This window comes from Corvus kubaryi, unplaced genomic scaffold (genome assembly GCF_017639235.1).
Source record: "Corvus kubaryi isolate FWS band 111438036 unplaced genomic scaffold, C.kubaryi_AGA036_p1.0 37398, whole genome shotgun sequence".
Lineage (NCBI taxonomy): Eukaryota > Metazoa > Chordata > Aves > Passeriformes > Corvidae > Corvus > Corvus kubaryi.
In genome coordinates, this window is record NW_024581137.1 from 40,651,655 (window position 1) to 40,679,620 (window position 27,966).

Here is a 27,966-nt window from a genome sequence, read left to right on the forward strand (position 1 = left end):
ATGAAAAAATAAAAAATACCACCTCATGTGTGAGGTGGTTATATTTTCCATTAACAAAACCGTATTAGGGGAATGCCACGCTCCTCCTACCACAAGGCAAAATTGTTCCACTGCTTATTTTTAGCATATAAAACAGAAAATGTCTACAAATCCTGAGCTATGGGCTATTCATTTAAGAGTAGGACTTGACAATCCTTGAGGGTCCCTTCCAGTTCAGAATATTCTGTGATCTTAAAAAACCATCCAGTGTAAGCAGTTATGAGGTAAAATAATTTTTCTCTTTTTTTTTTTAACTTCAAACCCAACTGATCCGAAGTGGCAAAACGCTGCATATTTTGAAGATTATACAGGATACTAATACTTCTACCCTAAAATACATTTAAAATCCAGTATTTATTTATTCAAAATGTACTGCTATGAGTATTTTTCTCAAAAGCATTGCTTTAAATAGCTAGGTTTATAAAGAACTACCAGCAGCATTTGTCAAATTCTTTCCCTCTTTATTTAGAATACTTTCTACTGAACTAGTTAGGATTTAGCCCTACCCGTCATGTAGGAGAGTCGTATAATGATCCCTTTATACTCATTAACTACCATTTTAATGAGCTATTACTACCTCGGGACTCAGAAGACCTCAGGGAGGTTGTAACATGCCACTACCTATATAGTAATTCACTGCTGAGTTAGTACATAGCCTCCTTGAAAGAATATAGGAATGCCCTCCATCATTCTCTTTAGTTCAGATGCCAGCATCAGCAAAATTTCTGCATGTAAGACACATCCTATCCTAAAACTTAAAAAGCATCTCAGTTAAATTCCAATAAGATTAACAGAATACTATTACTATAGCCCACCACACTGCTAAATGTTAGCATACTCCTAGCAAAATGAGCTGAAAGCATGAGCATTGTCTGATCACTTCGGCTCACAGTTTGATGGCATAAAATATTGCAAATCTGATCAAGGGCCAGGGCGGGAGGCAGGGGACACTATCATCCCAAAAGGCTATTGGCAAAATCTGCCAGAATCTGTATGAATCATAAATTAGGCAGCTGATGTCCAAAGGTACATGGATAAAGAAATCAAGTTTAGCATTAGAAACCATCAATTAAAATTACACAGAAAATTAATTTATAAGCAACTGAAGCCTAAATAATGTTAAAATTGAAAAATTGTGGACATATTTTAAAAGCCACATATATGCAACAACTTACGATAGAATGGACTTGAAGACAGCCTTTCCCATTCAGTAGCAATTTTGTATGGAAAACTGGTATTATGGTCTCTAAAAATGCTTATCTGACATTATTTCTAGTGAGAATGAGCCAAATAATCCTTAAGGAAGATAATTACCTCTCAAGATTTATGGCAGCTGTGGGCAGATACTGTTACACACAGTGGCATGCTGTTCCCTGAATTGTCCTCTGTGTTTTTCAAATCAAAATGTTTTAACTGAACCACACAGGCCCAAGCAAGGGGCAGAAAGATCACTCCCCTGCTTTTCATAAAGCCACTCCCTGCAAGCAGTTACTGCTCTTCTCTTCCAGTACCTTGGAGGCATCTTTTGCATTAGGGAAGGAGGGGGTAATTCATGCTGATCCATAAACTGCCTCCTCTGTTGGCCTGCAAGAGCTAAAAGAGCAGAAGACAGACCCTACCCAAACTGGGAGACCCTCCCAACAGGGCATTCTGCTACAGAAGCAGCATAGGGAGCAGCTGATAGGCACGGGATGTGGTGAGCTTCTACTCTCCCAGCAGTATCCACAGGAAGGCTGGAGCTGAGCCAGACACTCTGAAACACAGACAAGTCTAGAGGAGACAGAGCACAGATCTGCACAAGGAAGAGAAGCAGAGGAGAGTGAAGGAAACACTTCTGATCTACTTCAAGCGGTCTTCAGTTAGCTGAGTGCAACACCCAACAGCGTCACCACTACAAAAGGCAGTGGGTATCAACCACATGTATGTGCCTGCTTCTCTCCTTAAACGTAGAAATAATTCAGCAAAAACAAGCCTTTTGTGCTGATAAGCTAGATAGCCCATCACCACCCTCAGAGCACCGAGAAAGGCACAGTCATAGCCCTTACCCAATACTCCCCTTGATGTCATGACTGAAACAGATTGGGAAATGCTCCCTGCTCCTGAGAGAAAAACAAGTAAAGAGGCATATGTAAGGTCAGTTTTTCACTCACTGGAATTAAAAGGCAGCAGTTGTGTGGATTGTATTTGCCTCCCATCACGTGTCGCCCACCCAGAGAGACCTATCCTCAAGTCATAAAAGCAGAGTTGAAACTGAACTACTAACAAAATCTCTTGCTTCCTCCATCTCCATTTCTCCACCATCACAAGCAGAAGTAACAGATAAGAGGAATTTTCTTCTGACACCTGTATTTTAAGGATGCCCCCTCAGTCTGGACGGATTACAGAGCAGAAAAGAGAGCAATAGCCAACTGCAGGAACTACAAAGTTGGGTGAGCAGAGACAGGAGCAAGACAAGCACTGCAAAAGGCAAAAAAAAAAAAAAAAAACAAAATAAAGAGAATTGTGATTCTTTCTATGCCTGTGGAAAAGAAGAATCAGCAGTTGAGTGAGTGGCAATAAAAACTTGGCACAGGTTATATTCCATTAACTGTGCTACCAGAAATCTGTTTCAGCCAACTGACTGCAGAAGATAGTGGCTACTACCAATTCATTACTTGCCTCTCAACATGGGATTACAGGATTATCAGTATCAAAGATAACAGTGCAAATTGGGAGATAAAACTGTGGTCCTGCTGCCTCAAGTAGAAACACTGGCAAATGTAGAATATTTCAAATGTATAAGATTTAAATGAAGCAAGGATAAATCCTAATGTGGGTTCTCATCCAAGTTTTCAAGTCATGAAGTCAAGACTAAAAAAAAATCAACACACAAGCAAAAACATAATTAGAAGGTAACTTTTCACAGAGGTGGAGAGGAAAGGACTGAGACTGCAAGTCCACAAACTACTACATGGAAATAAGCATTCCGTTACTGACAACCCTGCAAGTATCAATAATACACCAAAATTGCATTTCCCTCTATGTCATAATCCCAGCCATGGAATCTAATCCACGGAGAGTTTTTTGCTATTAGATGCAGTATCATCTTCTCATAACGGGACTTTTTTGGAAGGAAGAAAACCTAAACACAAAACAGTGGTGGAACACAGAAATACTGCAAAACTAGTTCTGAAAAAATCAGTCACAGTAAGTACCACTGGACAACATAACGGAAATATTTACTTCAGGGTGAAGAAACTAGGAAGCAGGAAGAAAGAACTAAAATTAATGTTTCCTTGTCTAGCTCCCCTCTTTCAATTAGTACCACACAAACCCTGAGCCAGCTTTAAGCAGATGCCAGCAGTGGAAGCTGTATACCCTGTGGCAATGTCAACAAAGAACAAACAGACCTAAAGGATAAAAATATTTGCCCGAGTTCTATTTTTCTTCTTTGAATTAAGAGAAAGGGTGCAACTTTTTAAGTAGCAAGTGAAGGTATGGTTAAAAAATGAGATTGCCAAAAGAAGAGAGTTCAATTTGAATTTAATTCCAGCTAAAATGTAAACGTACAGTTTAAAACTTAGGAGATGACAGAAAGATGATAAAGATAATACATGCTACAAATAATAATGAATTTCTGAACAGGTAAAGGGGATTTAGGAAGAACTCAGTGATTCCCTGAAAAGGAACTACAATCTGTCGTTACTCCTGACACTCTGTCTTTATGCAACACACAGAAGATGACTGCTTACCCAGTGAGCAGCTATTCAGGATTTTTCTCCACGCATTTATTCATGTGTGGCCTCATCTGCTCGTAGCTGCATGCTGTTCAAACGTGTTTGGAAGCTGTGGTTATTTGTTTTGAAGCCCATCTCGATGGCATCAGAGTTCATCAATATTATTCACCATTGTAGTATCTTAAGAGACAAGCAGACGTTACTTGCCTTTTTTAATATATCATAAAATGAGGCACAGATTAAGATTAAAATCCTCAGTAATCTCAGGTGCTAATTTTATCTCAGATACGATTTTTCCAAGTGCTCAGTACCAAACGACATTTCATACATTCAGGGCACAGACTTTAATCGACTTCAGCTGCAGCTGCAAACCCTCAGCATTTCTGCATATAAGCCCCTAGTATCTCAAATTATGCAACCAGAATTGCAGAGCACTCAAATCAATTAGTCACCACTTGGGAAAAGTTTCGTTTAAACGACTTGCCGAGCATCACACAGGAATTCTGTGGCAGAGAGAGGAACAGAATTCAATCCTCAAGGGCACTTTTCGTCTGACTAGCTTACCCATGAAACCATTTCCCCCCCGCAATCTTCTCCCCCACTCTCTACATACCCTCAACATCTACAGGTTAAACAGTTTTTACAGACAACAGTCTCTTTCAATACATAAGCCTGAAGCTGCACTGGGGCCAGATCTCTCCCTGAGCCTGAATAAGTAAAGACCCTGTAGAATATAATGTAGTGAATTAAAAATCATCACAATGAACAAGCACAAAGAAACCAAATTAAGATTTGAGACATTCTGAAAACTGACATTCCCTAATTTTAGAGTATGCAGTACCAGAAATTTGTTACTAGTCTTTTAAGGTACACGGCTGCTATACAAAAAACAGAAACAAGCAGATTCAGAAAGGAAAAAAAAATTTGCATAACCAATGCAGACCTGCTTTATAATACTAACTCACAAGCAGTGTTTTTACCCCTCCCTTTAAGTAAACCCCAGCTCTCTGAAGCATCATTTTGATTCTAACAGGCTCCACTAAATTGCAGAATGATCCGGCTAGTTAACAACTTGCTTTTCTCAAATTACAGAGCTTAACACTAATAGAACATAAAATTGATATTTCCTTAAAAGTGTAACGTTTCTGTGAGATGTGCAGTAGTACTGGTGTCTGCACAGAACTAAAAACCAGAATAAGCTATATCATTGTAGAAGGGCTTGGAGAAATCAGTAAAGCAAGTGCATCAATTAGGAAAGGAAAGGAGACTGCATGTATTTGAAGCAGATGCGCCTGGGTGTAGACGGACAGGTCTGAAACACACAGTGTCCAGGCAACTGATGATTCTCTAACAGGAAACAGGTCAAAAGACCCAGAAGTATTTACCAAGCACTTTCTGCAAGGACTATGTATTTTTATCACCTATGACAAAGCAGCCCAAGAGCCAGAACCTTGCAAAATCTCTCAAGTATAATGAAAGTAATGAGATTCTAAAAATAATGGCAGCCACATGAGATACTGGTAAAGTGTTTTAATTACTAATTCTCTTATGGTACAACAAAGTTCTTCCTTAATAATTCAACAGAAGCTCCCTACATGAGAGGGTACTCCAGAAAAACAAATGGAGATGTCTACTTTGACAACACAAATAACTGCAACAATTTTTTAACCAAATTACTTGGAATCTTATTGAAATATAATTTGTAAGGCACATTTACAGAAGTTATAAATAATCCAGAACTGTTTTACTAATGTGAATGGCATTGTTAGCATTTATCAATACAAGACATACTTGCAATACTTTATATCGCTTCTATCTTAATTTATCACATTAAATGTGAAACATTTGACTAAGAGTTCAAAAGCTTTATATACCCTGGAAGAAAAATTCCATCAAGCTGAATAAACAAGACTAATCCAAGCCTTTCTTAAAAAAAAACCCCAAGACCCTAAATATTGTAGTAATATTTTTGAAACAATATTTCATGTATTTTACATTTGATGTCGTTTTCTTGCACTACATAAAAGAGTAACTTAAAATATAGAACCATACTATTCCCACATGGGACAATCACAGTTTGCAAGCAACTAAACCAACATTGTTTTAAAGTCTGAGATTCCAACTACACAAGTTTCCAGGAATCCTAGAACTCATGCAAGTACTTACGTGGGAGTCAAATATGACTGCTGCCTAAATACTGATGGAATTATGCTCTCAAACTGACAGGCATGCTAAACTTTTATTCAGTGACAATATTTACAGATCTCCAGTCAGACTCATATCTATAAAATGAACAATTTTGCTTTCTTTACCAAATGAGTCTGCAGAAATCTTTAGCTGGCTCTGAAATATAAGTGACTATCGAATAAGGGCACACAAAAAAACTTGCTGTTCACTGCATGAATAAGTTGCAACAGAAGTTCAAATTCTGAAAGGCTCTCTTATGGCAAAATAAAACAAAAACATGAAGAGTTAATTCTATGACCAATTTTAAATTATTCATATTTATTCTGGTCTTACTAAACACTCCAACAAGAAATGCTAATTATGACACAGTTTTCTATGATCAGTTTTATCAGTTTTTTTCTATTATTCTACAATATAACAAAGTAAAATAGAATTGTTTAGAAGGTCTCTTCATTGAAGGGAAACTTTTGATTGTTTTCAGTAATTCAGTAGTTTTAAACAGTGAATCTCCTCTATCACTATTTAAAAGCAAGCAAATGTGAAAAAGGTCTCCACAATAGTCTTCAGTTCTGGCAAGCCATTTTTATTTATAAATTACGAAGTAAAGTATTGCCTACATAAAGGGAATTAATTCTTTGTTCAAAACACACATCAGAGTAAACACAGGAATATTCAAGGAAATTAACTCCATATATTGGTTGGTAATTTGTTCAATTTTATGCCTTTTCCAAGAACTGACTTGTTCCCTCTGCCCACACAGGAAGTAACCGTTTGGGATTTGCTCAGCAGTCAAGCATAAATAAAAATGCCATCAACAAACCTCAAAGTTTTAATGATAAAGTTAAGATATAACTAAGACAGTTTCAGGGCAAAAATTATCCCAAGTGTTAGCACAGTAAAAGAAAAAGGCCAGAGGATTTTTAGAAGATCAATATGAATTTGCTGAGTTCCACAGAGATAAAACCTAGAAATTGAGACCTTTACTATTATCTGCAACTCTTTACCAGATAAGGAGAAATAAAAGTAACACATTGCTTCTGGGGAATTGCTACTACTGCACTGATTAATATAGAAACTATTTAGCACAAACTAGTTATCCTCCAGGAAGCATGAGTGTTGCATTATACTCACAGCCTTTTTTCTCCCCTTTTATAAAATGTGATTTCTTGCACACGATATTTAACGATTGTATGCAGTCATATAACATGCACCCCTGAATGAATACATTGCCCATCAGCTAGATAAGTTTATCTCTAGGATGAAAAAAACCCGAACAAACAAACCAGATTTTTTAAAAAGTTACATTTGCTAAAATTCTTAACAATCACCTAGAAAAATAGTATTTATTTTGCACAAATACATGTATTCTTCCCATATCTGATTTTTGGCACTTATGCTGTTCATCCTGGCAAGCAAAACACAGAAAGATTAACGCTAACTTCTTAAAACAGATTTCATGTTCCAAATGCTGTCATAATTTTCTTGTATCTTTCAAATTTCAGATTCCCCTAAATTGAACAGTAGCAGCTGGAAAAGCTTGCACCACCTTATCATAAAATTGTATTGCGCTACAGTAGCTAAGATCTTCCAATGACATTAAATAAATGCAGCCATACCATGTAATAAAGTAAAATTACATTGTTTTCTAACAAATCTTACTGAAAACAGCATTGACAAGAAACCCATTTCAATACCATGAAATGCCACACAATGAACTATGCCATAGATGAAATGCTATGGTCTCACAAGGGCATTTCCAGCAAATGAGTCTCCACTGACTAAAACCATCATTCTAAATACTGCACTATCTTTGACTCTATCTTCTAACCTTTTCTTTCTACCACTTGACAGAATTTGTATTTGATATTTATTTGATAAGATAAACCTGAATTTCACCCAGGAAGTATGCTCTGGCTGCCATTACATTAAACCAGCAAAGCCATCCATCAATTCGAGTTGCTAACACTAATATGAGGAATAATGCTAATTACAAGAAATAATACGCTTAAATGCTTTTTAAAAATAAGAATGGCATCTGAAACCAAAATAAATGTTTGATAGCTGTGGCAATTTTCACTTAATTTCAACTGTGAGTTCATATAGTACTATTATAGAACTAGAATAATGCTAATAATGATTAAAATATTCAATAATTATGCAAATTTAGAGTTTGCTTTTTGACATTCTCCTAAATTAGTAACAGGCTGCACACACAGAAAACTTAACAAACCAAGTTCTTTATTTAGTGTGCAACCAAAAATATAACTGCAAAATATTAGCTATGTGTATTTTAACAAAAAAGTTCAGTCACGTTGCATCTGCATGGATGTTTTTGATACTCATTCAAAATCACAAGTCAAAGACACTGCATGAAATTGAAACCTTTACTAATGCCAAGGTTTGACCCTGGATCCAAAATAAATCTGCATGTACAGACCCTTGTACCTACACAAAGCACCAATTACTTCAAATAAGGTTTTGTCTGTGCACTAGAGTCCACCCATGTGGAGCCAATTACTACGGCAAGGCCATTATATGGTTCATTTCCCCATACCAGCTTGGCAAGAGGTGTACATGGGTGTAGGAAGTGCAAAAGAACCTTCACTACAAAAAGCACTTCAAACACATCCGTGCACTGTAATATTTAACGTTATAACAAACACTTCTTCAATGGGACTAGACCACGCACAACAGTAAATATTGCAGGGCAGTTTCCAGTCTGAACGGTATTTTTCAAGTTTCTCTTTTTGGCCACCAGTGAAATCCAACTATCTTTTTTTCACAAAAGCTTGAATAATTATGTAGATCCTTAATCTACGTCACACATTTCTAACAATACCTGAGAATTCCTAAGAATGTTGAGAGGTTGTAGGATTTGAACAGAAGGTGTGAGAGAAAAATGTCAGAATTGCATGTACTTCAAGTATTATGATTATAATAGTAGAAGCACTGATATTATTTATTGATAATGTCTGGTATCATTCCAGGTCTAAATGGGAAAGTTATTGTTAGAAATAATTATTATAAATAGGAAGAAACCACTTGAGTATAAAAATCTCTCCCCTATTGAAAGTACTGAAGCTCCATCTAGAGGCTTTTCTCCATCTACTGTCATTTGTGGTATATGTAATATCACCTAGAAATGTGAACAATATTAAATGTCAGAGGCTTCCTTTGTACCTCCTCTTTTGTTATGCATAATGGGTTCTTGCCCTGAACCTTTGCCCAGCAACACTAGCTCCTTCACTGCCATCAAGTGGTAAGAAACCCAAACTGAACTTAAAAATGTAAAATCTCAATCATCAGATTAAACGATCAGTATGGTAGAGAGATAACTATAATTACTCAATACTGAAAATCTTTATGGTTCTTTTCATTGAAATTCTGATATATCTACTCCAGAGCACTACAGTGCCTCACACAACAAATTCAACATTGGTTTCAAATCTCTTTTTGTAGGCTTTATTTTTACTTCTAATTGCACAGAATAAAAATCTTCATCTATATTCCCCAATGCTAGATTTAGAAAAAGAAAGGTATCCCAATAAAGGATTTTAAGGAATAATATACGTAATGCTTAACACTTTAAAAATATTTCATTTGGCTATTAGGAGGAATTTCCTAACATAATTAGAAGGAATAGCACAAACATCTCCTCAGACTTTGTGTTGCCTACTGGCAGTATCTCAAAAGAAAGGGCAAAACAGCAGCTCATCTCTCCAGCAGTGTCTAATGCAGCAAGTATGCAGCTATGTCAGTCTCTTTGTGCTCCACAGCTGTAATCAACTGTCGACATTTGTTATGTCAGGAGAAGCCTTAATGCTCTACAATCACAAGTGACCTACTGGGAAACAAGCACACAACACGCTAAAAAATCGGGAGGGTTTGTCTACATCAAATAAATAGGAAAAAGAACTAACAAAGTAACAGCAGAATGGAGCCAGGCTGCAAGACCTTGATTATTTCAATTTCAACCCCTCAGTGACTTACAGTACAACTACTCCCACAGTTGCCCACCACTCACACATAGAGCCCTTTGAGTTACAGAAACCCCACAAGGTCTCCACCATGACCAGGAATACCACTAAACTAAACCTCCTAGCACACATCCAGTGTCACTGCACTAAGAGCTTCTATGTGCTCCTGCATGCAGTCTTGTTTCACCATACTTTCTTCTCAGCTGTTATTCCATTTTGCCCATAGCAGAAGATAAAGTACAAAGACTTCTTGGTGTTGTCCTGTTAAGACAGGATAGTGACCAGCACATGCAGTGGAGCTTAGGAATTCAACTTCTGTTACAGAAAATTAAAAACAGAAAAAGGAACAGTTATCAAATTAAAATGAAAAGGAAAAAAAAAAACCCAGTTTTGATAGCAAAGATGTTCTATACCTTATAATTTCTTCATTGGTAAAGAAAGAACTATTGATCTATTTCTATCAAATCCTCCGTCCACCAGTCCACAAACTGAATCCAATCTGTGTAAGTACTGGGTGGCTACTTACCTACTTCTAACCGAGCAGAGTGAGCTCTGCTGGAAAGAAGGCTCACACAAAGCAGTCTGCTAAAACTTCGCCATTGAAAAAAGCAACCTCCAGACAGCCAAACTTACCAGCTGGAAGAGGTCAGTCTGAAAGATCTGACTTCTGTGTTTGCTTGTCCCTGGAACCCAGCCTGCTCATCCAAAGACACTTTGTTTCTAGACCAGCAATTCTCAAACACAGTTGTAAAAAATCCTCCTTCAAAATAATAATTGATACAACACCTACATATTGAAATTTAGACCACATCACGTATTTATTTGAGAATGACTTTAAAAAGCCACAAATAATAAAAGTATATATTGGGAAACTTAGGACAACTATTTCTTCCACAATGTTGGGAAAGGAGGGATAGAACTGATACTGGCAGGCAGGAATAAAAATGGATCTTCAGAAATTACATGAATAAGAAGAGACTAAAAACTGAACAGAAATCAGTGAACTAGCAAAGACGAAAACCAAATTAGTAAAAAAGCACCACCAACAACGTCAAAGTATGTGAGGATTTAAAAAAAAATGGCAGGATTAAAAAAATGGGGCAACTGTAACATGCAGCCTAAAGCCACATGCAGCTTCAATATCAAAGCAACACGAAGTGCCTGTTGCTTGGCAATTCATCTCCAGGTCCAACTGGAAAGCCAAAACCAATTTTAGACAGTCATTCTAGTTACAGAAAACACAGGGATTAGACAAAGAGGGTGTTCCTGAAGTAATTGAAATCTATGTTGACCAGGGTGCATGCAACCACTTTAGCTCCCGAGCTGAAAGGGTGGACTGAATTTATGATGAGCAGTGAAAGCCACAGTAAAATTTGATGGCAGCAGGAATACATTTAAAAACAAACCAACCAACCACACAATAAAGAGAAAAGATGACCTCAAAGATTAGGAGTGACAAACAGAAGATACTGGAGATTAAAAAGAAATAAAAAACTTCTTAGTTTTTCCTCCCAAACATGATTACATTTAGTTTGAGCTGATTGCAGATCTCTCAGAAGAATCGAATACATCGATAAGAAAAAGTAATCAGAGAAAAGGTGCTTTAAAAGTTACAGATATCCCTGTAAAATATCCCTGATTGATAACTCTAGTTCTTAATGAGAGGACAAATAAAAAAAAAGGGAAAGGGACTCAGGAGGCAAGTTACAGTATAACTCAAGCAGAACAGAGAGGACTCTCAGACTGTTCATTCTTTCAGCCTCTAAAAATTAGAGCAGGAAAAATCCCAAAGAAGAACTAGCACAGAAGCCATGGAAAATGTCATCCAAGAAGAGAGAATAATTATTAGCTCCAGAACTGCATTGCAGAAGGTTCCTAGGATGTACTTAGAAAGCTGTAACACTACTCGAGCATCACAACCAGCACAGCAGTTCTCAGCAGTGGCCACAAGGGACCTCGGACACCGCCCTCATTAAAGAAACACTCCGTACTGGCTGGGTGAAAAACAAAGCTTTAGGCATAGCAAAGAACAAGAAACCATTTACTTAACTGTCTCATACTCCATCATTATTCCAGGATTGACAGTTTGAAGAAAGGGATTTCATTTGGGGGCAAAAGGATGCAAAAAGAAAAAAAAAAAAAAGGGAAAAAAAAAAGAAAAAAAAGAAAAACCAAACCACCAGGAAGTCCAGCTAATGGCAGCAAAAAATGTAGGCCTGTTGCCAAATATTAATCTAGAAAATGAAGTCCTGATAGGCAGGTCCAAACAGCACTGAAGAAAAAAAAATTATCAGTATAGGTCATTTTGAGGTTTTGTTTGCATCTTTTCTGGGTAAAGAACATAACAAAGCTCAACTTAAAAACATGGAGGAAGTCTACAAGGAAGCAACATCTTCCTTTTTGGGGCCACAGGTGTTATCCTAGTGGTAACTAGAAGGAAACCTGTCTTTGCTCTTCTCTTTCAAGATGGGACTACCACTGGGCCTCTAGGAGAAAGGCTGTGGCCTACAAATTGAAGATCAACTCACCCAAAACACTGTCTGAACCAGGCTCTGTCAGAAAATGGGGTAGGCATTCATACTTTATCCAAATAAAACCACCAAGGTCCAACTTAAAGAGAAACCAAAGGACAGCATAATACTCAAGATGCAACTTTGAAATGTCATCAAAAGATCAGCAATGAATCTCTTGAAGATTAGCTCTTTTCCTTGGGCTATATTAGAAACTGCAGCACTTTTCCTGATGCTTGAAAAGAAACACAATTTTAGAAAAAATATACCAGAGCACATGCAATAATTCTTGCTAAAATCACCAAGTCATTATCTTAAAAATTTGTACCAGAAGACCTCAATCCTGTTAGGCAATCAAGCAGCAAGAGTGACCATAAGAAACTTCCCTGGAGTAACTTGCTATTCCAAGCACACGCTGGCTCACTCTCCTCTTCTGCTCTCCTTCCTCTTGTCAGTGTGTTGGGCCTCAGCAAAGCGCTATCCTACACTGTGCATCAGCTTAACTGATAGATTTTACACTAGTATAGCCCATCTAGAGTATATTGCAATGATGTTTTTCCTTAACCAAGTCATTGCAAGACAGACCCTTGTGTAAACGAATCCTGTTTTCAAGGCGCATACTGCCAGTGTATGAATCTGTTACTACCAAAATTCAATAGATCACAGAGCACAAGCATTGGGCTGAGTAAGAACAGCATTTTCTAGACTGAAAAATTATCTCAAATACACTTCCCATAGCCTAGCACAGGAATTAATACCTTGTGTACCAATTCAGTCACACCAAAAAAAAAAACAAACCAAAAAAACCAAACAAAAAAAAAACAAACCCGATAGTTAAGCAGGGAGGGCAGGGGAAAGATCTGTTAATTCTCATATTTCTCAACACACACTGGATTTTTTCATGTTTTAGAGTATCTGAGAGATCAGTGTCCTTCATGGAGACTTAATTTTTCTTTTTACGACTACTTCAGGATTCATACCATCTCATCTTTAACTGGCAATACTGGTTTCACTATATAACTGGACCAAAGACCAAATTTTTATCATGACAGTTTGTTATTTTCCACCTTTGCCAACTTATACAAGATTCCATCTTTCTAAGCATTCTTATCTTCATGCCTAAAGCCATAATAGATTGGGAGGGGGGGAGGAGGGAACACCGATAGTTTTTTTGTGTGTGAATCTTTTCATCCATCCACCCCTTGCCAGTGGAGAGTCTAAGAGGAACCTCTAGTTGAGCAAGCTACCCCTTAAGAACAGTCAAGATAATCATCTTACTAAATTATCCTGTGAATCTCATACTCAGGTGAAGCATGGCAATGACTACAATATATGTACTCCTTTCAGGCTTGCAGCCAAACGCTCAGACTCCACAAGCAAACCTGGTGTAAGCTGAGGGCGGGGCAAGTGTTTGGTTGTACGATAACAGCAAGTTCTACACTTGCAGTTGGAATGGGAAATAGTTTGTATATTTGTCTTAGCTGAATTGCAAAATATTGAATACTTGATCAAGACACAATTCTATCTTGACTGAGAAATCAATTTTAGAAAGCAACCTAGTCCTGTACTGTCTTTCCTGGCCATAGTATAAATCCAATCACATCTAACTAGCTGCCATGTAAGGCTCTCATATCTCATGACAGCAGACAGCATACCCTGATAATAATGGGACACCATTAATTCAATGACAGTGTCTTTGAGTTAATCTGTTAGAAAAGACCCCAGAAGCTACAGGAATGCATCTTACATATTCCAGAAGTGAAGAAACTCACATTTTACAGCCTTCTGTTTCCTTTAGGTCAGAAATTTAAAAAGATATGTCCCTGTTAACAGTTGTCCAAATACCAGTCATATTTTCTTTTACAAAAAAAGTATTTTTTCTGTTAAAAATCTGAACTTTGAGGAAGTCAAACACACAGAAGACAAATGAAAGAATGTTTCTTATAAAGAAAACATGGATATCCATATTCAGTGTTAAGCAGTGTTTATTTTCACAAATACATTTACAAGGGAAGTGAACATTCTGCAATGCAAAATGGCAACCTGTGCAAGAACGCTTTTTAAACAGAAGGTGTCCAAATTTACTTTTTAGCCTTCAGATATTACAAAACGAATGCCAACAAACGTTTTGTACTGAAAATTTTAAAACAGCATGATTTAAAATAGGAAGTATAATATCATGATCAGAATTCTTTATTGCTATCATTAGGGTATGATTTTTAATTTACATACATTTTTCTCCAGCTCAATCCCTTTTTATAGGCAAATGTAGTATTACCTAAAATTTTTGGATTTAAATACAGTCCACTCAAACATACATCTTCAGAGATTGAGAGAATTAAATATTACAGTTTTACCTAAAAATCAAGATAAAGCTAACTATCTATTGCAATTTGCTATCACACTGAGACAAACTGCAGCCTTTAAGGAACGATCACAGGTCCAACTGTTAATGAAATTCAAACCAAGAAGTATTTACTATCAACACCTCTGCTACAAAACTCTCCATCTGAACTCTGCAGCCAGTACCTACTGTACCTACAAGACTACTGTTCCCAGAAAAGTCTGATTTCATCTTTCATTACCCCGCACTTTTTTCTAGATAATGTTTCTTTGTGTTCTCAAACTTGACTTCTCAATGTATCACATCAGATACGTGGATGCTAGCAAAGAGCACAGTCTACCCTAAATTCTCATCTCTTAATGATAGTCAAGGTGCATGCACAGCATGGAAGCAATGCATAGGATTAGAGACAGGGTTTAATTACCTTAAATAGGACCTAGAACTATGACTTTATTATGCCCCTGAACAATAAACAGATCAACTTTATTTAAAAGAAGAAGAAAATTGATTATACAATAAAGAACTGTACTAAAACCTTGGAATTCAATACCTTTTATCTGATACATCTTTCAGCTTTAGTATGTCCAATTAAAGCTCCTCCATTCCAAATAAGTTCCCTGCTGCAAAATTTATCTCAGCAAGTCTCTACCTTTTAAAAACTTCTAGAAGTGAGGGTATTTCATAAAACCCTCCATGCTTCTCCTCACAATGTCAACATCCAATAAAAAAATAAAAATTGAAGTTTTCACTGTGATTTATACAACAAACAACAAAATACCAAAATCTTGCCTAAACCAGTAGGAATAAGCCAAGACATAGCAAGTAAGTGCTACTGTCAAAATTACAATAACTGGATTAAAATAATCTTATTGTCTCCAAAACTATACATTTAAGTACATCACAGTAAGAACTCTGCTGCAGAATTAATAAATCCACAGATTTACTATGGTATAAAGGAACCGTAAGTCAAAAAGGAAGGAGGGAGAGGGATGACAGGACACAAACCAACTCTGCTTAAGTCCCAACTTGAGTAGTAACAAGCCCAAGCCCTCCATCTTACAGCCTGAAAAGAGAACTACTGTCCATGACTGAGATGTTACAGAGTTGAGGCCAGTAACTAAAGCAAAGTGACCAGAAGCAGGTGATATATTCCTGAACTCCCTAGGGATAGCTCAGTTAAAAGCTTGGGTTCCTATGAAAATGTGCTTAATCATTCATGTGTAGCAATTAATCAAACAGGAAAAACCATGTAACAACAGCTATTCTTCCTCCTAATGATAAATAACCACAATAGCAACATGGTGGATTTTTGTGCCAGTTCCATTAGAATTCATGGAATGCATAGCTAAAAAAATGTGTTGCCTACTTCTTTCCAGCATGTTACCAAGGACTTTTGTATTTGTCCAAGAAAACTAGAGTGGCAACTTATTTGACTTTCAAAAACCTTTTATTTCTTCAGATGTAATCAAAATCAGAATGCTAGAGACTGCTTGATGACAAAACTATGAAAAGTTTCATTCAGGAACAAAGCTACGGCCACATAATTTAACAATTCACTTAATGAATCTTCCCTGTTGGAGATGTTCAAGAGATTCCCACACCAACATGTTCTTTGCAGGTCAAGAGAAGCTAATTCAACTCGAAATATATATTGGACATACTATCCCAAACAGACAAACTAGATGCTAAGAAGTCAGGACCATGGCTTTCACCCCAAACTGCTGAACAAGATTTATATACAAAGCTGCACACCTGCAGGTGAGGAAGGTAAGCCAGCACTGCAAAGAAAATGCCACCAGGGACCTGGCAATTTTGAAAAAGCTCTTACAAGGCTCCATACCAAAGGCTATTAAAGAGACTAACAACACAGGATGGCAGGAAAAAGTCTTATGAATAGAAAATTAATGGACAGGATACAAAAAGCAAAGTCTAATGGCCAGTTTTCAGGGCAGAGAAGAAGCAGCTGAAAGGTCTCCTGCTGAGGGATTGGTGCTGGGACTGGATTCATTCAGCATTTTTAAAGACAATCTGAAGAGCCAAGCATGCAGTGACACTAAATGTTCTGGGTAGCTACCAGACACAAGCAAGGGAATACTAAATCAAGTGACCTAGCAAAAAAGTGAGAAATAGGATTCAGTGTAGATAAGACTGTTGCTTTAAACTATGCCTTTCCTACACAGAGCAGAGCTTGCAGCTGGCAATTATAAATCACTAAGTGATCCAAGACACACCACTGACAGTTCTACAAATCCACTGTACAGCACCAGACTGAAAGGTACCATCAGGAATGTACCTTTGAACGTTGTTAATCAAAAACTGTGGCAGCTGAAAGGTACAGGGGGCAAATGGACTGCAAAAGATGGTTAGGTTCACATGTGTTCCCCAGTGACACCATCTATTGCCACTGGCTTTATTGCTTTTATTAAAGAAAGAAGTGCAAGGATAATACAGAAGTGCATAAATAACAAGAAACAAGTAGAAACCAGACAGAGCACATTGACAGCATTCAGCATTCCTTGAAGATATCCAAGGAGCTTATGGATGACATGGAGGGGTGCCCTAACTGGAGACCAGGAAGACTACAGAATGGAAACAGGCCCTCACAGACATCAGGATGCATTGCTCAAGACAATACCAGTCTATTATTAAACATCTGCAACCCAGACAAGGCAAGCATGTTTAGTACTCTCATATGCAAATACCATTAAAAATCACATTATTTTTTAACTGATACAACAGCTATTGTCCTTAAATCTGAGTTCACTAAACAGAGGTCTGCACCGCCTTCAGAAAATTAAGGTGTCTACAAATCATATCTGGTTTTAGGTAAGAAAAGTAAGTATAAGTGTATGGAAGGCCAAACTCATCATGATTGATGAAATTCTTAAGTCAGTAACTCATTGACAGAGACTTAACCTATCTCTCCAGTAGACAATTAGTTTCATTTTTATTTCCTTTAAAACAAAACAAAAAACCCACACAACTGCTTTCTAATTAAGCACTTAGTATTACTCAACCAGAAAACAAAGACCAAAAATATTTACTAAATGGAGTACTGGTGCACTCCAGCATGGTAACTCTGTACTGTGTAAGTGAGAATGAATGTAAGTCAGCTACAATTAATTTTCAAATACAGCACACAACTTATGTGCAGAAGAGGTTTATTCTTTCATCATTGTAAGCTGCAAAAAACAACTGACTGGCTGATACCCTCAATCTGTATTTCAACTATGGAAACTCTGTTCTCACCAGACACAATCCAACGTTCGAATTAATTGCTTTGTTTTGAATGTTGCTGGCTTAGCTTGGAGTGTGGAAAAGGTACCAAAGTAGAAATAGAAAATTCTGAAGTAGAACAGAAGCTATAAGCCACACAGGTTACAACAATACAGAAGAAATACTTTCTATTCAATAAATAGGTAGACTCAGGCTAGAAAACACATTTATTTCAAGTTTTTAATCAACTGAAAGACATTCATGAATTGAGTAAGATGTTTAATAAATTTTAATAGGAAATGGGAAGAGGCTTCCCTATAGGGCTAAATTTTACAGACTTTTTTGTACTGTAACATTTTAGCAGCCACAGTTAGACACAACATCCAGTAAAGCAATTCAAAATATGACTTAGACTGTCACAAAGTTAAAGGGCATACAAACTCTTTTAGTCTCCCATCCCAGCATTTATATCCCATAGAAGAACACTAGAGAAATCACTGAGTATGAAATGGTGATTACTAAATATGAAAGCTAGCCTAAATCAGTTTGATAAAACTGAATTAAAACTGATCAATTTGATAAAACCAATTTAGGCTAAATAAATAAAATTTAATAAAGCATTGATCACACTAAAAAAATCATTTGCAATATTTTTAGGGGTAGGTAAAAAAAATCACTGCCCCTTAAAGGAGAAGCTATTCACCCCAAATCAGTACAATAAGGCTATTTCACAGCTGTCTCATGTCCTCATCAGCACTGAATGCTTCCTTCAACAAGTGAAAGTACTTTACAGTGTTGGAGACAGCAGCATTTCATAATTACAGCCCATGTGGCAAGACCCCTCTAGTTCTTCTTTCTCTCTTCAGTCATAAAAGGATTGCAGTGTGATTTTATTTCAACAGCTCCTATGCATCATCTGGTTTCCTCCACAAATTTTCCAGATTAACACTGATAAGGATGAATTTCAGATCTATCAGAGATGGCATACGAACCTTCTTCACTTCTCATCCCACTTGTCACTTGACACCAGTAAGAACAGTTTGCAAGGCCTGAAACCAGGTCATTTAAGAAATCTGTACTTAAGCAAACCCTCAGATGAGAGCCCAGGAATACACAATCCTGCTTTAAACTGTTACTGTTTGCATAACTGTAACATACACCATGTGTACAACACATTGCCACATACGTGAACCTGTTTACAAATCACTTTTATACAGAGCTAGTAACAACCAAACAAGACTGACATACAAACAATAAGCAAAAGAAATCCAGAAACCCCAAATCTCCTCATAATTTAGTAATTTAGGGAAACCCAACAATCTTACACTGTAAGGGGGGGGGGGGGGGGGGGAGAGAAGCAAACTTTTAACCTGCACAGCATCTAGCTAAGCAAAAGCACAAAGACTAAGAAGCAAATCAAAAGCAAAACTGAAGGATTTCATATGCTGCATGGATTTTGTTAGCCCACTAGGATTCTGTGGAAAACCAAAACATTTCAGATATTAAAATGAATAAAAGGAGGAAATTAATGGATATCAGACCCATTCTTAGAGACAAAAACCCCCCTTTGTTATCACTTACACTCTCATTCTTACCGGCTCAGCTGCACAACAGCACCACAGACTCTTTGTTACCAGCTCTGCTGAGAGCACAAGAAGCACCAAACCAATTAAGGAACATCTTATATGCTGAATTTTCATTTTATTTTTTAAATTTTACCACATACTTAAAATTAAAACAGCACCATAGATACTTCCAAATACCTCCTTTAAAGCTACAGTTTTCTCTAGATCTGTTTTGAAAACCACATTAATCTTAATCGTAAAATGACTCTAGATGGAGCATAAAAGCTTTATCATTCCACAGAATGAAATAAAGGCTGCCTCTAAGATTACTTTTTTTCTACACAGCTTTACAGACAAAAATGATGACTACAATCCACAGCAGTCAAGTAGTAAATGGGAAGTTGGGAAGTTGTTTACAAAATTCCATGTTAGATCAATCACATAGTTGCTTCAGATACCAACACAGGTACATACTTAGAACTTCAGCAAAGGAGATGAATTTTCAACAAGCATAAAACACAGAGCCTTTTGTGAGCACCAAAGCCCACCAGCACAGGTTACCTACCCTTCTTCACTAAGAAATTGGTGAATCCCTTCAATGAATTGCAGGTCAAACACAGAACTACTTGGGGAAAAAAATAGCCCATTTTTTATTCCTGCAATTTGAAGATCAAGCTATTATGGATAAATCCTTAAAGGATTAGTGAAGCAAGAAGTATAGAGAGAAAGAGCTGAAACATTATTGCTGCTGCAGACAGAAAAAAAACCAAAACCAAACCAATTCAAGACTGCTTGTTTCATCCTTTTTACTGCACTTTGCATACTGTTAGTTCCCTTGGGTTCCCAAACATAGTAGTTTCTTATTGCTGTATGTCCTACACAGCAAGAAAGAAGAAAAAGATAACCTGAAAGAAATCAGGAAACTACTATATGAATGAATTGTCAGGGAAAGTTAAGAGTAAGTGTCTTTAAAACTACTTAAATTGGTAGATTCCAAAGCACTTTTGTGTCTTGAAAAAAGGAGACAAAAATGAAAGAAAAAAAAAATCTTGGACTACATCCAAGCAGAAATTTAATAGGCAACAATACAGAAAACCCATTTTTATGGAAAATACAAGCTTTATATGTCTAGATGTCTCAATCATTTTTATATGCAACAATAGTGAACAAAAAGTTATGGACAAGGCACTTACAGAATAGAATATGCTATCTATCAGCAGTTCACCTGTAAGTTCAGCAATTTTTTAAAAATCCCAAAACACACAGAAACCTATACCCTGCACCATCCCCAGTTACAAATGCTGCAGTTATCATTAGCACTTCCCTGTGGTGACTCATACAAGCAATCAAACTACTCAAAATTGAACAACTTTGTTCTGTAGGATCCAAGTGGATAATGTCAACGATGACTTCACACAACCTTAATAATTTACATCTTTTGGGAAAAGCACAGTTTCCAGAACTGCTGAAAATCTCAGTTCCATGTATAACTTACAAGAAACAGATTCAGAGAGGAAGTTTTAAATCATGAAGGGATGCACAATTGTGTCACAGTAACATACTGAGAAAAAACACACCATTACTTTTATGGAATGAACTGACATTACAGCTAAAGCCACCAGAAACAAAACTAGATTTTCTAATGCTATTTTTGTTTGAACCTGTGTAATGGACTATTATTGCCTCAATGCTGACAGCATATTCGTGGGCTCAAAAAAAAAATACTAATACTGTTTCAGGAGTTACTAAAATCCCTCAGTGTCCAAAAAAGGTCTGCTACTACTATCACCCAGTTCTGTATTACGAAAGTTAATTGTTTTTGAAAGCTTGGAGCAAGAAAATTGAAAAATTTCATCTTTCTGACTGAGAACTCTGATGTTGCAATTGACAGTGCATTGAAATCTAATGCCTTCAATTTAAATCTCCGTAACATATACTTTGAACAAGAAGTAGAAAGCAATCTCAAAACAGGCTGAGACCATTAGACATGAAGTTTAATCACTAGCTAAACAACTTTGCTTTGTCAGAAATGAGTGGACACCAAGGTGCTACATGGCTCCATGTCATTTCACAGCACAACACTTTTGAAGGTCATAGCAAATATCTTGTCACACAAGACAAAATAATCTTACAAAACAAAGCAAGAATAGCTTACAGCTCGCAGTTTTGACACAATCATCTGAAAAAGTGATGTTATAATTGCATGTGAGTGAAGTTTTGTCTCACTTGATCAAACACTTCCAAAGCTTGGAAGACTGAAGCACTATCACCATCCTAGATTTTCACTCTAAAACTTTTGCAGATGATGCACACTCCATGATTTTAGCAACACTGCACCCACATATATTAACCTTAAAAAGCAGCAGGGAGAACAATCTGAAGTGTCAGAAGAGCAACCAAAATATGCCTACAGAGTGCAATCCAGCTTGTCGTTGGGAAGAACAAACTAACTGCTGAGTTTCTGAGCTACCCCTTCTTATTTCCCACCTTCCTTGCTTTAGTTATGTGCACCTTGCCTGCCAGGAAAGACAGAACTGCATGGGTATGGGTAGGCTGTCCTTGATGAGGACTTAAGAGAATTCCTTGGACAGATACACATGAAGGAGAGCTGTTTATTCCAACTTGAGGGGACCAATCTATGTACTCAAAGTTCCCCAGAAGTCCTATACAAAAACCAGTTTCATCTAGATTTTTTTCTGGACAATAACCCATTCAAAGCCAGAACTACGGCAGTGCTGGACAAAACAACACTGACAACTTCCAAGATTGCCATTATTTCTGAAAAACAGGTTACTAAATCTACGTCCAAGAACTTTACTTATATAACATACAAATTCACAATTTTTGAACTGTGGAGATGTATGCATTGCATGCCATCAAGTCAATGCACTTGAATAAAACAGACCATGTAGAAACATCTTACTGAGAATTTTCTTCCGTCTCTAGTAACACTTGATAATACCATAAAAGCCACACAGTTTGTTGTGGTGTTCATTCCTGTTCTTACAGAGCAATGCCAAGAGGTAAAATTCAGTATCAGTCATTTACTAGAAACCATAGTCTTAAAGGTGCAGCTACCTCATATTTTTAGTGCAGACCAGGAGTGCATGTGTAAAGCAAGCTTCTTTACTGCACCTACTGACTGCATACCATGAAGCAGTCCTGGAGTGGATGAACAGGATTCCTTTTAGAGAGAATTGAACCCTAAGATGTGAAACCAAGAGGGCAAACAGCATGTTTCAACACAAACAAGCATTGAGTCCATGCAGCCAGCCTGGAATTAGTTCAACAAGAAAAAAAAAAACAAACCTGAAATGCAAACAGTATGGACATAATTCCACAGCACCAAACATTGCATTCTACAGACATAACCCTGTCAGATCCTGCTACTTGACACAACAGCTCATCTGTTCCAGCATTCTGAAAGAAGCCTATTAACCCAACATATCCAGCTCATCTGGACAGGCTGTGGTTTCCCACAGCTATAGAAAGCCACCTTCTTGGTTTTTGTGTCTTGCACTTTCTTGGAGTTGTTAACATACCAATGTCTCACAGGCTGTCAGACCAAAATCAGGTTCTGTACATGCAGTTCTGACTTCGTGCTGCAGCATCATCTAGCAAACCCATCATCTTGCAAGGGATATAATGCTCTTAGTTCTCTACAGTAAAGCCACACAACAGATTAGAGCCTAGTTCTAATAATATACATCTCATGTGCCATAAGAAAGGCATAAGCCAATACTGAAGAAAATATCCCTCTCAACATTTTTCAGGTTATATATTTATCCCCCATGTTGGCCAGCAAGTCCTACTTGTGTTAACTTTCCCTCAGGGAACCTGAGTTCCCAGGGCCTCTTCCTCTTCTCACAGAGTGCTCAGAGAACTGTGTTTGTTTCCCTATACTGCACAGGCCTAGCAGACCTTTCAACACCAACCCTTTCCCTTATCTGATTACCAGTGGAAGCCAAAGCCTCATGCAGACCTTCCATGGTCCTAAGTGACACATGACACATGGCTCCACACAGCTCAATTCCAGCAATACAGCTCATGCATTCTAACACATCTTCACAAACAACATTACCTAAAAATTTGCTGATCAGATCCTTTGTATCCAAGAACCATATCACAAAGTTTCAAAAGACACTCAGAGGCTCGTAGTGCCTTCCTGGATGCAAGCCAAAAAAAGTGGAGGAACAGATAATTCCCTTGAGGCCATATTAACAAGTTACAATCAAAAGCATATTTTGGGAAGGAGATCCACAGGTTCAACTGATGCCTGGTTGATTCTTTAAAAGTGTATCAAATTCAGGCAGGTATCAACTATTAAAAACTGTAAGAGATGGTAACATTAACTTGACCCATTCATTTGTCCATCATACAAGCTTGTAGGTCCTCAGATCTTCCTGGAATTTTTCCAGAAAGTTAACATCACATTTCCCTGTTCTCATTCTCAGATAACAGGTCATATTACTGAGTCTCCATAGCTTCTGGTTTAATTCTGCTGCTTCATTTGAGCTTTTAGATGAATACTATTTGGTCCTGATTCCCTTGTCACTTTGAAACTGGCTATATTGAAGTGATTAGTGAAATGATTATTATATCAGATCTGTCAAGAGTTTGTGATTCTATTTTCTTCAGTAACCACTTGAGGGACAGGGAAATGCAACCTCTTCTCAAGCTAAAGGTTATGCCCCTATTCTGCTAGGTCAAACTTCTTGAGAACAGCTATGCTTTAAATGAGCCATTTAAGTTCATCACATCATCAGTTTAAGAACCCCCAAAGAAAGGGAAAGTACAGCAATTCCCACATTGGTCAGAACAGCAACAGTAACAACATAACAATGCAAGACTTCCTCTTATGTGATGCTACTATTAGATCTGATAAAAAAACCAATTAGATAGATTGTGTCCTTGTATAAAAGTCAGATACTTCTTAATCTAGGCGCTCAACCCTTACACTTGGGGGTTGGACAAGAAGGGACCTTCCAACCTCAACCATTCCATGAGCATTTGTAGATTGCTCAGCCAATCCCCCTTTGAAGTCAGGAAAAAAGGTCAGTTATTTAACAGCCAAGACAGTCACAATCTTACTCTGTCATTCCACATTCAAAACCACAACAAAAATCACTTCCCTTAGATCATCCTCAATCTCTGCCATTGATATTAGAAAACACCACAGCAGCTCAAACCTATCACCTTACCAGAGCTGGATGAGTTATCTGACAATGCCAGGAGGCTTCCACAAGGCCCTCAAAATGACAAAACATAAAATCCATACTCCTGCAAGCATAGAGAAGCAACAAAACAAAAACCCAATCATTTCTACCCAACTTGAATGAAAAAATCCACATGCCAGAGGCTTCACCAAAGCATGTTTGAGAGCTACAGCACTTCCCACAATGCCTTCTGCACCTTGTCAGTTGAGGTCAACATCAGTTTCTGACATCGTGTATGAGTTCAACCATCAGTGCCACAATTCTCCCATCAAAACCTAAGCTGCTTTAATGCCTTAAGGAAGCATTGGAGTCATTCCCTACATTTTTTCAAAACACAAGATGACATGTTTAGAAGAAATCTGGCAGCCCTGATACACTACTGTTAACAAACACAGTTGAGCCTCCGTGTCTCAGATGTAGAAGTTACAACCTGCATAATGGAGAAGTACTCCCTCTCCCTGAAGTACATGAAGGAAGAAGGGATTATCAGGACGTGATACAAGGCAATTAAATAGGAATGGGTGGGGGGAAAGGCAAGCTTTGATGAATGAAAGATAACTAAACAGTTCAAAGGTGTGGCCATAAAAAGCTATTGTCACACACACTGTCAACTCTTGTTGACAAGAAAATCATCTGAACACAGGGAAGGAAACCCTAGTGAAAGACCCTGTAAATCCATACAGCATTTTCCAATCTTACAAATTCCTACTGAAGCTCAATTTCCAACACTGCATACTCTATTAGTGCACTCACAGGTCTATTCTGCTGCATGTGTAAAGTATCTAACACTGTGGACTCTTCCAATCTTGGCTATAATGACATGATGAGTAACCGCTTTAAACAAAAGTACACTTTAACAAAAAAAAACTTGGTTGCATTTGTGTTGCCCTTCCACCAACTTTTTCCCTGCTCCCACACTGCAAGGATGAAAGTTTTTGCTATAATTAGGAGTAGAAATGTGAACTAGCAGAATATTTGCTTGCTAAAATTAACATTTTGCTAAACATATAGGGCAAGGTACAGATTCGGCCCTAGAAAAAAAGGATTGTGGAAGATGTTAACCAAGAGTTGCATACCAGACCTGGACATCACTAACAGAAACAAAGTTTTACCTTCCTAAATAATCTAACACTAAAATTGTCTTTGAAAATTAACACCTAGATTTTTAGGGTCTTGAAAATGAAACATGAATAGCAGTGCTTGCTGTGTTGTGTAGATGATGGTATTCCATAACATTTAACACTTGATGCTTAAGAAGGACTGAAGGAAAGAAAGAGGTGAAACAGAGTCAGAACAATCACAGCCAGTAGTTTCCAAAACTGGACCCTCAGATATTGCAGACATCTTCCCTCTCTTTTTAGACACGGCCTTAATGAAATACACCTGAAAATACAGTCATTATTCTCAAAATCGACAAGAACTACATCAGAATATACTTCAAGGTTGGCAGGGAAGCCATTTAAATAGGATCACTCACCAAAATATACCACTGGAGACAAGGTACTAGGGATACGGAATGTACTAGGGGACAGAAAACGAGCAAAATGTCTTTTGGGGGCTCTGGGTGAAGTAACAGATTGTAAGGAATTGTGTATTTCATTATTGAGAAGAACAACACCGACTGGAAGAAAGTCAGAAAGACTGTTAAGATGCATGAAGAGACATTGAGCAAGGTCACACATAGAGCAGAGCATCTAGAGATAAGGAAGGGCATCACACAGGAGCCTGGACAAGTGATACAAGTTGAAGATGCCAAGTGGCAGCAAAACCAGCAGACACCTCTAAGATGTACACAAGAACCACGGGATAAAAGTGTTCCTAACAGGAGTTCCCGTCTTGACTACGCTGGCATGAAAAACTAACTGAAGGTGCATAATAAACTCTTTAAGATAATCTTAGGTGTTACTTATCAAGGATAGGTGAAAACCACGCACAGTAACCAAGACGCATGGAAAGCAAACAAATATAACAATCTACGAGCCATTTACATAGCAAAGGGTCACAGTCTACCACATGGCATGAGTGAGAAAAAATAGGAGCGGCAACACATGGCGATGCACAGCCTTAAGAAGATAAGGAACCAGCAGCTATGCAGAATGAGGGAAAGGTGAGAAACTGCCATACCGACGATACGAATAGGAAGTGTGAAAATCCCATAAGCTACTTTTGTCTGGCTGTAGATGCATTTGGAGAAAATGAGATATATTCAGAAGAGCAACAGGCAGTAGGAACACACAAAGGTACAGTGGGAGAAGGATTTATGGTGAGGCAGGAAGGAGAAGCAACAGAGCAGTACCTGGAGCAGAGCAGAGGCCTCGCGGCGGGAGGCGAGAGGCTGGAAAGGGACAGACGCGCTGCCCCGAGCCTCGGGAACCGGGGCCCGGGGGGGCCAGGGCAGGAGGAGGGTGACAGCGCCAGGCGAGCGGGCGAGGGGCCGGCGGGGGGAGCCGGGCAGGTGTGCTGGGGGTCAGGGGCGGCGGTGACCGGCGGGGCCCGCGGGAACGGGCCGGGGCAGGGGACGGCGGAGGGCAGGCTCGGTCCCTCGCTCACCTGCTGCACCCCCAGGAAGTCGTAGAAGTTCCGCGGCACCTCCTCCACCAGGTCGAAGAGCTCCAGGTCTCCGCTGTCCCAGGCGCGGGTGCGGGGCGCAAGCAGCGCCAGCAGCGCCAGGAGCGGCAGCAGCCGAGGGCGCGGCGCGGGCCGCGGGCGGGCCATGACCCCCGCCTGCGCTGGCGGCACCGGAGCGGTGGCGGAGAAGGAACGCGCCGGGGAGGCTCCGCGGAGGCCGCGCTCGCCGCGGCGGCCGCTCCACACTGAGAGACGCGCGAGGCCCGGCCCGGCCCCGGCAGCAGCGGTCCCACGGCGGGGGAGGGGTGAGGGGGGGCGCTCCCCGCCCGGCCAATGGCCGCCTCCGCGGGTCGTGACGTCACACGCCCCGGCAACCGCCGGCGCTCGCGCAGTGCAGAGGCCGGGGGGGGAAGGGCGCGAGCGGCTCTTGGCGCGAGCTCTGTGCGCGCGGACGCCCCGCCTCGCCCTTCCCCCCGTCCCGCGCCCTTCCCGACGGGAACGCCGGGAGCGCCGCCGCCGTGGCGCTGGGACACACAGGGACACAGGGACACAGGGCTCCCGCTCCCTCGCGGCTTCCCCGGGGGCTGTGGAGTCCCGGTCGCTGCGGGGCCAGCGGTGCCCTCGGGGC

General features: G+C 38.9%; 1 protein-coding gene across 1 annotated transcript in view; it reads right to left on the minus strand.

The window, feature by feature from the left end:
• Positions 1-27,618, minus strand: part of DNAJC1 (DnaJ heat shock protein family (Hsp40) member C1) — a 109,619-nt gene extending 82,001 nt beyond the window's left edge. Inside the window, exon 1 of the mRNA XM_042043641.1 lies at positions 27,321-27,618. Within this exon, the coding sequence (XP_041899575.1) occupies positions 27,321-27,485 (165 nt within the window). The 5' untranslated portion in view covers positions 27,486-27,618. The remainder of the gene's footprint in view (positions 1-27,320) is intronic.
• Positions 27,619-27,966: the final 348 nt, after the last annotated feature.